This window comes from Urtica dioica, chromosome 2 (genome assembly GCF_054948205.1).
Source record: "Urtica dioica subsp. dioica isolate 48M chromosome 2, U.dioica_male_clone48M_v1_H2, whole genome shotgun sequence".
Classification (NCBI taxonomy): Eukaryota; Viridiplantae; Streptophyta; class Magnoliopsida; order Rosales; family Urticaceae; genus Urtica; species Urtica dioica.
In genome coordinates, this window is record NC_142757.1 from 33,637,220 (window position 1) to 33,649,244 (window position 12,025).

The 12,025-nt window shown below is 42.7% G+C and overlaps 2 protein-coding genes across 2 annotated transcripts; both read left to right on the top strand.

The window, feature by feature from the left end:
• Nucleotides 1-6,133: 6,133 nt before the first annotated feature.
• LOC149404469 (uncharacterized) lies at nt 6,134-7,330 on the top strand. The gene has a single exon (XM_089607540.1). The coding sequence runs from the start codon at nt 6,134-6,136 to the stop codon at nt 7,328-7,330; it is 1,197 nt and encodes a 398-aa protein (XP_089463666.1).
• A 90-nt stretch (nt 7,331-7,420) lies between these two features.
• LOC149404470 (uncharacterized) lies at nt 7,421-9,235 on the top strand. The gene has a single exon (XM_089607541.1). The coding sequence runs from the start codon at nt 7,721-7,723 to the stop codon at nt 9,233-9,235; it is 1,515 nt and encodes a 504-aa protein (XP_089463667.1). The 5' UTR covers nt 7,421-7,720.
• Nucleotides 9,236-12,025: the final 2,790 nt, after the last annotated feature.

Below are 12,025 nucleotides of genomic sequence, written 5' to 3' on the forward strand. Positions count from 1 at the left end.
TATTACACCAAGGAGGGGTCTTCGACAACGGGATCCCATTTCCCTTTTCATCTTCCTCTTCTGTTTGGAGTGTTAGAGGTTATTGCCCACGAGAAGATTTATTTGTAATCTTTGAGACACTGAAATTATCAATAAAAATAAGTTATGATATTTTTATTTATGTGAATCGAAAGCTTTATTTCTAGTATAGACTTATCAATGTTCATCAAATCCTTAGCATATTTATTAAATTGAGTTACATGTTGGGCATCTAAGTTCGGGCGGTGAGCAAAAACTTTATCATTGATTGATCCATGCTTGGATAGTTGGATCAAACATCACATTTGTGGAACATATGTAAAGATTGAACACTTTGGGGAAGCATTCTACATAATTGGTCTGTGTACGGCATGCACAAACTTTGGTTGTTGATATTTTGTTTAGGCAACTGTTACGTCACACTAATCATGGTCGCTATGACTGTCATAGTGAGACTTTATCTAAATCCTGAACTAATCACGGACTTTTGGGTTGTATTACTGGGTTTATTTGACTCATTTGTTACTAGCTACATAGACGCCCAAATATTTATGTCTTTGGAGCTCGGGATATAATCTGAGCGAAAAGTGATTCACAGATACATAATCCAGCCTTCCTGAAAGAAGGTCAATGTTCACTCACCTAAGAGTTGATTCCACAACTGATCGATTTTGTGCACCTACAAAGTAACTATGTAGGGAAGAATCTTTCGTTGGGGAAGCAACGATACTTAGGGCTCATATGTATCAAAAAATGATAATAACGGAACAACTAATCTTTCTCGATACGAGTTGAACCTAGAGGGTTAAGCTCATGAACCGACTATATCAATGGATACTCCTATGATGAGTAGAACATAATTCTAGGAATAAGAAGAATGCAGTCTTAGCTCATGATGTGGAGTGACGCTGAGATTGACTAATCGTTTAAATAAGAGAAAGGGTATTTTCGCCTATTTATTTGGATTTTTTGTGAGCTTTCGTTACTAGTTCCATAGTCCCCAAGTCAGCTATAATTAATTTGAACTCTTTAGTAATAATAAGATTTATTGTTTACAATCTCACATCTGTAAATTGTCTAGCATCATTTATTCGGAAAATTATTTTTATAGAGCTAAGTATTTATAGTGGAATTAATTAACTATTTTTAATCAAGTAACTAATAATTAAATTGAATTTTAAGTTTGGCCTTTTGGATATTGTAAAATACTGTACGTTGGGGGACTACCTTAAAGATTCATTCCCTGATATTTTCTATTTAATTGGTTTCTAGATTTGTGGAGAAAATCTAGTAATTAGCTGTATTCCAAGATAAGATATGTGGATAAGGATGAGAGAGTATTATGGTTGATATATTATCTAACCATGAATCATGGCGGTCTCCTTAATCTGTGGAGTAAGATAAGGAACCACCAAATCAAAGATATTTTTTTTATGGTTGAGAGAGAAAGTCGGACTCATAGTTAAAGATCCAATGGATCATATTTAACTAAATAAAAGGAATATAAATAAAGATATTTTTCTATGGGATATTTTATTTTTCCCAAAGATACTTTCCACCACTATTAATAGGAATAAGGGGGATAACCAAAACCAACTCCAACTAATAGAAAAACTCATCTTTGTCGGTATCAAATTTTCTCCCTCTCCTTCTCCCTCTGGAACGTCATGATTCCAAATCCCAAAAATACAAACACAATCCGAAACCCTTATTCGAAGATCGTAGAGCGATCACGATTATGCCCACACTTCATTCTTATTCTTTCGGAGATTACAACTTGGAAGATTACAATGCCATCCTTGAAGATATAAACGACGAAACGTATTATCGACGTTCTCAAAAGTTTCAGAAACAAGAAGGAGATCCAGATTCAGAAAACTAGCAGAATCAAAACCAGAGATCAAAGATTAAAGATCGAGAATCAGAACTCAGGATTTGATCTTGAAATCTTGAGCATGGAATCTGACCAGCAGCAGATGCCCAACTCGAAAGTTCTCGAGGAATCTCTTCTCTACTATTTAATTACTTGGTTTATTGTTCCTTACTATTTAGTATTCAATTCGCAAATCAAGATCGTTTATTATAATTGAATATTTAATTAGCTCTCATAGCGGAGGGTCTCTCGGCTATCTTTCGGAGGGCGGAAAGCCTTGAGTTGATTTGCGGTCTTGGCTTTGGAAACCCTGAGTTCCTAGTCTCACACCTTTTTTTCCAGATGATAGTTCGGGAAGAGAGCAAGGGGTGGAGTTTGCTCAATTTCTTGGGGTTCGCTATACCGAGGGGCATGACCGATACCTTGGGCTTCCGATGGCCGTGGGACACCATAAGAATGAGGTTTTCCAATATATTTGCGATAGAGTTTGAACGAATATTAGAAGTTGAAAGATTCTTTCTTTTCGCGGGAAAATAGGTCATTTTAAAAGCCACGGTCTAAGCTATTCAGAGTTATGTAATGTGCTGCTTCAAGCTCCGGAAAGGCCTTATTGCGGATCTTCACCGACTTGCGACAAATTTTTGGTGGGAAGCTCCAACAAGAAAAGGAAAACCCATTGAGGTAAATGGGAGAAACTTTGTGTTTGGAAGGCCGAAGGGGGCTCGGATTTTTGAAATTTGTCGAGATTTAACGAAACCCTAACGGTCAATGGTGCCTACAAGAAGAGTAGTAGTCTTTAATTATGTACATTTGATGTAATAAAGTCTCACGAAGAATCTTGCTTTTAACTGCTAAATAATTAATAAAAGTTGAAACATTCATTCATTCTTCTTTGTCTGTTTGAAGCTTTATGATAAACTATAGTCTGTAGTCCTTAAACAAACCTAACAACAAATGAAGAGTCAAATATAGATTTGCATGAACAAACTCTTCATGGTTTTCTTAAAACAGTATATTCACAATCTAAATATCAAAGGGCTATTGATCTCACTACGATTGTTAGAAGAATCTATGATGTCTAGTTTTGGGAAATTGGGAGTTGGAGACCATATAGTTCTTCCTAGGTATCTTCTGAAGGTACTGAATTGACCAGTGCACTTCTAGAGACAGAATAAGAACAAATCATTTAACCACTTATGTCTCGAAGTCACTATGTATGAATTGCATCATACTTACCTCAATCCTCAAATGAGACATGTCATTTCATAGTTTACGTATTCTCATTTGAGAAATTCAGAGTTTTAGATTCACTATGTGATATAGACAAGATCTATTGGTGAGGTACTAAGATATGAAGATGTCATGAGTAATTTTGTGAAGATCTCATAGATATGAAATTCATGTACAAGATTGCTGAAATGCAATGTATATCACCTCATGCTTTGTTCCTTGGAATGTGAATAAATGAACTGGCCAGTATCCAAATTGAGTCGTGACTCTTTTGGATGAATCAATGTGACTTGTTAGCTCCTCGTCAATACATTGTTTCTAACTTATTCACAAGCGACAAAGGAGTTGAAGAAATAACTACTAGAATGGTAAAATGGTAATTTTGTAAATCTCATCTAGTTGATGATATTCATGAAGGGTAAACATAGATAATATTCAATGGATCCACTCATCACAATTAAGTAGAAAATATATTCATTTGAACCGAGAGATTTCAGTGTCATGTCTTTAGTGGAGTCAGTTGACATTAAGCTAGAACTTGGAAAAGGTTTGTGAACTTTTGAGTCCGAGTATAGCTCAAGCTTTTTTCATTTGGATCTATGAGGTCACTACCACAAGTCTATAGAGTAAGATTAGTTAAACATGAAAGCTAAGTCAAAACAAGTTCAAATGTTGAACTAGACAAGTTTTACGAAAACTGTCCAAAGGGTAATTTTATCCTTTTGGACATGGGATGGTATGAATGTCAATAAATACGTTTTTTTTACATTGTCATATGATGACAATGAATTAGATCACACGGCCAAGTTAAGTGAATTGGGCCTTGAGGATTTAATTTCATTTCATGGAATTTTATGTGAAAATTCTTAATGGGTTTTTCTTATGTTGTCATGAACAAATAAAGAAAAATCTAGAAGCATGTTCTAGAATCCATAGAAACCGTCCAAACAAGAGAGAGATGAGAGATTATTTTGTGCATTAATGTATGAAGATACTTGCCAAAAGAAAAAGAGGAAACAAATTTGCTTCTATAAGCAAGTACATGGGCGGCAAGAGAGAGACCAAGCAAATGAGGAAACAAATCCATGAGGCAATGAGGGCATGTGTTGGATGTGCAAAGGGAAAACAGGAAACCAAGGATTTGCTCATGAATATGTGATATTCAATAAAAAAAGAGGAAACTACCTTTTGAAGGTGATCCTCCTCCTATAAATACTCCCACCTCATTCACAATTCACAACACAATTTTTGAGATTGAGAGCTTCTCTCTCTAAGTTGGTCGCCCACCCTCTCTCTCTCTACCTCTTCTTGTCTTTTTTGTTTTGGCACCTAGGTCCTCATTAGACCTAGCGTTTTGTTTTAGCTCTTTGGCTCAAAGACTTTTTCTTGAGTCATAGAGTTTAAAAGTGCCCACAGACTAAATCCTAACCACACTCAAAGACTCTAGTGGTAAAAACTTTCATGGTTGCTCACAGGTTTGATAGGTGCGTTAATCACGCGTAAAACTCCTATCACTCGGCTTAAAACGAGCGAGTTCTCAAGTGTCTTTGATAGTTTCTAGTATGTTTTTGATGATTTACAGGTACAAAAGAGCAGAGAAGCTTAAGAAGTCATTTTCGGAGCAGTCGGGAGTCGAAACGGAGCAAAATTGAGGTTTATGAAGAAAGTCAACGCTGGACATTGACCAATCGCGGCGCGGCAATAATCAGAGCGGCGCCATGTGATACCAGCGCGGCGCCAGAAAAACCCGTAACAGATGGCGGTCATTCCTGTTCAGGAGCGCGGCGCGACGAATACTGCGAGCGCCGCGACAGACCGCGACACTTGACCATGACGGCGCGATGGGTGCGATTTGGAAAACTGATTACGCGTTTTTTATTAAATCTGGGCCATTGGATCTCATTAAGTGGCCCAGATAACTCCGAAAATAGGCTAGAAACTTATAAATCCTTCTTTTGTAACCTAGAAAGACATCTTTTGTTTAGTTTTTATTTTGCTTAGGTTGTTTTTAGCTACAGAGAGCTTTTTGGAGAGACATAGATTAAAGCGCCGTCTTCATCGATTTCGTTCATCATTATTTTCACAGTTCCAATTCCCTTCCTTTAATCTCTTGAACTCCAGTTTTTATTAATGAAAATCATGTCATTGGTTTATTTGTTTTTGAATTATTCATCTTCTTCTTCCATCTTTCTTCCTCTCATCATCATGAACTAAACCACCTAAGGGCTATGGCGTAGCGAGATTGTGAAACGGTTATGGATTCCATATTATGATAGTGTAGAATTGTTATCGTTCTTGCCGCTTTGTTTAATTCAAGTCCGAATTTAATGCTTGTATAAGAGTAGCTACCTTGTGCATGATTCGTATTTCAGTTTTGTGCTTGAAAGAGATTAGGTTGATTTTGTCTTGATTTGAATTACTATAATACATCCCTATGCTAGATATAGATAGGTTGTTATAGAATCGTGGTACGCTTCGGTATTCATTGCTTGCCTTGTTTTTATTAGTTGAGATCGAAAGATAAAACGTGAGCATAGGCTTAGGTTGCTAGATGCTTGAGAGAGGTTTAGTGACACGATCAATGTTAGCGTGATTAGCAAAGTGTGAATGATAATGATAGTGCGTAACGTCCATGAATCCAAACCGTAGAATGAACTCGTGAAACCATAGTCTTTACTTCTCGCTATTCATACAACCCATTGCTTTCTGTTTATTTATTTATTGATTCGTTTATAAATTTAGTGTTCTATTCAACTACAGTTTCCTAAGTTCTCTTCGTGCTAGTGAAATTTGAATCTTTAATTTAGCCTAGTCCTCGTGGGATCGACTCGTACTTACGAACTTTACTACTTGAGCGATTACGTGCACTTGCGTGTGCGAGAATTTCGCAACAAGTTTTTGGCGCCGTTGCCGGGGACTAAGTTTTCAATTGAGATTCGATTCACTAGTTTCAATTAGAACTTTATTTTAATTTTGTTTCTCATCTATTTTCGTGTTTACTTGTGAAGGTACATGCGAAAAGACGGTGAATCCAGTCTTCTTCCAATCGATCTTGAGATAGAGAAAACGTGCAAGCAAAACAGAAAAGAGAAGAAGCAATACATCGAAGAATTGATCAAGGCTGAAGAAGAGAAACCGCTCCTTGACTACGTTCTACCCACCACTCATGGGTATCGCTCAGCCATAGTCAATCCAGCCATTGATGGGAACCGGGGTTTCGAGATCAAGACGGGAACGATTAATATGATTCAACAGAATCAGTTCTCGGGAGCCCCAAGCGAAGACCCGAATGAACACATCGCGAACTTCAACGAACTGTGTAGCACATTCCAGATCCATAACGTTGCTGCCGACGCTATCCGTCTTCGTCTGTTCCCATTTTCGCTTCGCGACCGAGCAAAAGCATGGCTGAATTCCCTGCCCGCTGATTCCATCAACACATGGGAAGATCTGTGCAACACCTTCCTAGCGAAGTTCTTCCCCTTTGAGAAGACCGCTCGCCTGAGAAACGAGATCCACAGTTTCGGGCAATGGGATGGAGAATCGCTTCCCGAAGCCTGGGCGAGATTCAAAGTGATGTTGAGGAAGTGTCCCCACCATGGGATCACTTTACCGGTCCAGCTTCAGACATTCTACTACGGACTCCTCACATCGACAAAAACATTGGTTAACACCGCCGCCGGAGGCACGGTGCTAACTAAGACTCCATCAGAGTTCCACGCCCTTCTTGAAGAACTAGCACGTTCTAATGAGCAATGCCCAGTGGAGAGGAGACTCATGAAAGCTGGCCCCGCGACAGCACAAGCGGCTACGACTGACAGCGAAGCAGGAGTATTAAGAGAAGTGCTGACTCAAATGGCGGATCTGAAGAAGCAGTTTCAAGAGATGAGAGCTACTGCCAACGTCGCACAAACGACACCGGGGCCGTGTTTTTGGTGTACCGGGCCGCACTACACAGACGATTGCCCTCATGCAAACGATGTTCAACCAGAGAACGCCAATTACGTGGGAAATTACAACAACCGGCCCCCATTTCAGAATGCCAACAACTACAACAATGGAGCCCGGAACAATCATCACAACCAAGGATGGAGAGCACCGCCCCAACAGCAACAAGGTTTCCTTCAGAACCGACCTCCTCCTGCATTCCAGAATCAGCATCAAGGGCATCACCAACAAGAGTTCCAACCGCGCCATCAACAAAATTAGCCAGCCCCTAAAGATAAGCTGGAAGAGTTGCTCACATCATTCATCGCCGCGTCTCAAACGCAGATCCAGAATCAATCGGCGCAGATCCGAAATCTTGAGACGCAAATGGGGTAGATAGCACAAGCTCTCAACGTGCGACCGCAAGGCACCCTTCCGAGCAACACCAATGTCAATCCTAAGGACCAGTGTAATGCGATCACACTTCGCAACGGGTTGGTGGTCGACAACACCAACAAAGGGAAAGCTAAAGCCGAAGGTGAAGTAGCATCATCAACAACTCCATCACCAAAGATTGCACCACCACCACCACCACCCGCACCCATTCCAGTGCCATTTCCTCAGCGACTCAAGAATGCAAAGCTCGACAAGCAATTTGGGAAATTCTTAGAGATGCTCAAGCAACTCCGAATCAATATCCCATTTGCCGATGCTATCGAGCAAATGCCTAGCTATGCAAAGTTCTTGAAGGACATCCTTTCCAAAAGGCGTAGGATTGACGATTGTAGCACCATCACTCTTTCTGAAGAGTGTAGTGCAATTATCCAGAGAAAGCTCCCTCCGAAGCTGAAAGATCCGGGGAGTTTCACGGTGCCATGTGCCATTGGAGATCTATACTTCGAGAAAGCCCTATGCGACCTGGGAGCCAGCATCAACCTCATGCCGTTCTCCATATTCCAAAAACTTGGCATTGGCGAGGTACAGCCTACACGGGTCACGCTTCAAATGGCGGACAGGTCCATCAAGCAGCCCCGAGGGATAATCGAAGATGTTCTCGTCAAGGTGGACAAGTTCATCTTCCCCGCGGATTTTGTGGTACTCGACATGGAGGAAGACAGGAACATTCCCATCATCCTGGGAAGACCATTCTTAGCCACAGGAGGTGCATTGATTGATGTTCAGAAGGGAGAGCTCAAGCTACGAGTGCAAGACGAAGAAGTAGTCTTCAACGTTTTCGACACCATGAAGTACCCAAGAGCGAGCGATGACATTTTCCGAGTAGACGTCTGCGATGCGATCACTAACGATCATTCATGCCGCCCTGACGAACCCCTTGAGGTATGCATTCTGAACTCAAGTGAATTTGCTGATGATATTGTTACATGTGCAGCCATAGAGTACGCAATGTACATGGACGGGTTCGAAGCCAACAAGAGGAGATATTTCGAGGAATTGGGGGCAAGCTCAAAACCAGTCAAGCCATCCATAGAGGAACCCCCGGAGCTCGAGCTAAAGGAGCTGCCTAGCCACCTTCGCTACGTGTTTCTCGGAGAGAAGAAAACGCTACCTGTCATCATCTCCGATCACCTCAACGCCGAGCAAGAGGACAAATTGTTGCGAGTGTTGCGGGCCCATATACATGCAATCGGATGGACTCTTTCCGACATCAAAGGAATAAGTCCATCCTATTGCATGCATCGCATCCTCATGGAAGACAATGTCCGGCCCTCCGTAGAGCATCAACGAATGCTCAATTCGGCAATGAAAGAAGTGGTGCGCAAAGAAATTCTGAAGTGGCTTGACGCTGGAGTGATATACCCCATCTCTGACAATTCTTGGGTCAGCCCGGTCCAATGTGTCCCGAAGAAAGGTGGAATGACAGTGATACAGAACAACAACAACGAGCTCATCCCAACGAGAACCGTCACCGGTTTCAGAATTTGCATGGATTACCGGAAGCTCAATGCCGCCACCCGGAAAGATCACTTCCCTCTCCCCTTCATCGATCAAATGCTTGATCGGCTCGCCGGCCACGAGTATTACTGCTTCCTTGATGGCTACTCCGGATACAACCAGATCGCGATAGCGCCCGAGGACCACGAGAAGACGACATTCACATGTCCGTATGGCACTTTCTCTTTTCGGCGAATGCCCTTCGGCTTGTGTAATGCACCGGCGACATTTTAGAGATGCATGATGGCCATTTTCTCGGACATGATCGAGCGCACGATTGAGGTATTTATGGACGACTTCTCTGTCTTTGGTTCTACTTACGATGTGTGTCTCGAGAACTTGTCCAGGGTTTTAGATCGATGCGTGGAGACAAATCTCGTCCTCAATTGGGAGAAGTATGGTGAAGGAGGGGATCGTTCTTGGCCACCGCGTATCATCACAAGGGCTGGAAGTGGATCGAGCGAAGATTGCGACAATTGAGAAGTTACCCCCACCCATCTCAGTCAAAGGCGTGCGAAGCTTTCTGGGGCATGCGGGATTTTATCGGAGATTCATTAAAGACTTCTCGAAGATCACAAAGCCTCTCTGTGGCCTCCTCGAGAAAGACGCAAAATTCATCTTCACCAACGAGTGCATGGAGGCGTTTAACACACTCAAGGAGAAGTTGAGCACGGCCCCGGTAATAGTCGCACCAGAGTGGAGTGAACCATTTGAGATCATGACCGATGCCAGCGACTTCGCCGTTGGAGCAGTCCTTGGGCAACGACGAGGAAAGGTGTTCCATACGATATATTATGCCAGTCGAACCCTCAACGGGGCTCAAGTCAACTACACGACCACAGAAAAAGAGCTCCTCGCCATGGTCTTTGCCTTTGATAAATTCCGTCCATATGTCATCGGCAATAAGATCATCGTCTACACTGACCACGCGGCAATCCGGTACTTAATGGAGAAGAAAGACGCAAAGCCAAGGCTCATTCGGTGGATTCTCCTTCTTCAAGAGTTCGATGTGGAGATAAAAGACAAAAAGGGAACAGAGAACAACGTCGCCGACCATCTCTCGCGTCTTGAAGACTTCACGCACGTACCCGATCGAACCACGCCCATAGACGACAATTTTCGGGACGAGAAAGTAATGGCGGTTGAAGCAAGCGCAACGCCGTGGTATGCCGACATCATCAACTTCTTGGTGAGCAACGCGATGCCACCAGACTATAATCACCACCAAAAGAAAAGATTTCTCTCCGACGCGCGCCGATACTATTGGGAAGAGCCGATTCTCTATCGACAATGCGCTGACTCAATAATCCGAAGGTGCGTCCCCGATGATGAGATTCCTTCTATTCTCAGACACTGCCATTCTTTAGAGTGCGGAGGGCATTTCGGGCATAACCGCACGGCAGCAAAGGTGCTTCAGAGTGGCTTCTTCTGGCCAACCCTTTTCAGAGACTGCCGGTGTTTCGTGGAGACATGTGATCGATGCCAAAGAACAGGAAATATCTCCAACAGGAACGAGATGCCGTTGAAGAATATTCTGGAAATAGAGTCGTTCGATGTGTGGGGAATCGACTTCATGGGACCATTCCCATCCTCATACGGACATAAATATATCCTCCTCGCGGTCGACTATGTGACAAAGTGGGTCGAGGCAAAGGCGTCTCCAACAAACGACGGAAAGGTAGTGATAAACTTCCTTAAGCACAATATATTCACACGGCACGGCACACCACGCGCAATCATGAGCGACGGAGGCTCTCACTTCTGCAACCGCCAATTCTCTGCGCTCCTCGCGAAGTACAATGTTAACCACCGGAAAGCTCTGGCCTACCACCCGCAGTCCAACGGCCAAGCTGAAGTCTCCAACCGAGAGATAAAGAAAATTTTGGAGAAGACGGTGGGAAGCTCATTGAAGGACTGGGCGCACAAACTCGACGACGCACTTTGGGCATACCGGACAGCTTTCAAAACCCCGTTGGGAATGTCGCCATACAAGCTCGTCTATGGCAAGGCGTGCCACCTCCCAGTAGAACTTGAGCACAGAGCGTTATGGGCGATGAAACTCCTCAACTTCGACCATAAGGCAGCCGGGAAACAGAGACTCCTCCAACTCAACGAACTCGACGAGTTCCGCTTAGATGCATTCGAGAACGCGAGAATCTACAAGGAAAAGACGAAAGCATGGCATGACAAGCACATCGTACCGAAAGAGATCAACCCGGGACAACTAGTCCTTCTTTACAACTCCCGGTTGAGATTCTTTCCCGGAAAGCTCAAATCAAGGTGGTCCGGGCCATTCACAGTCACACAAGCATTCTCATCAGGAATGTTCGAGCTTGAAGGCACCAACGGCGGGAAATTCATGGTGAACGGACAACGAGTGAAGCCGTACTATGGTGGCATATTTGAAAACGAGAAAGTCGTGGCGTACCTGAACAGCACCGAATAAAACACGGTACCCCGTCAAGCTATTGACGTTAACTAAAGCGCTCCGTGGGAGGCAACCCACGTTTTCTTTCATCGCATTTATTCTTTTCAGTTTTATTTTTTATTTTATTTATTTTCGCTTTTCTTTCTTTCTTCTGGTTAAAATAAAAAAAATAAAAAAATAAAAAGCGCCATCATCGCGGCGCTATGGAAATCATGGCGCCGCGATAAAAACCAGAAACAGATGGCGCTACTAAGCGTTCACTGTGGCGGCGCGACATAATGTCATCGCGGCGCGATAAAATTCTGCGCGCCGCGATGATTTGAGATTTTTAAAAATCTGGGCGGTTTTAAATGACAAATTCGAGAATTTCAATTTTTTTTTCAAACTCTCTCACTCTCTCTCACCTTGAGCACGAACCCTAACCCCATTTTTTCTCCAAATTTCACTCCTCAACCTCGTTTTCACTAGATTTCAACACGAAATTCATTCCTACTTGTGTGATTAGCGACTTTATTCACTCTCTTTTCTCCATTCTTGGGTGTTTATGTGGTGTTCTTGCTAAAATCCGAAAGTCACAAGGTAAGAATTTGGATTTC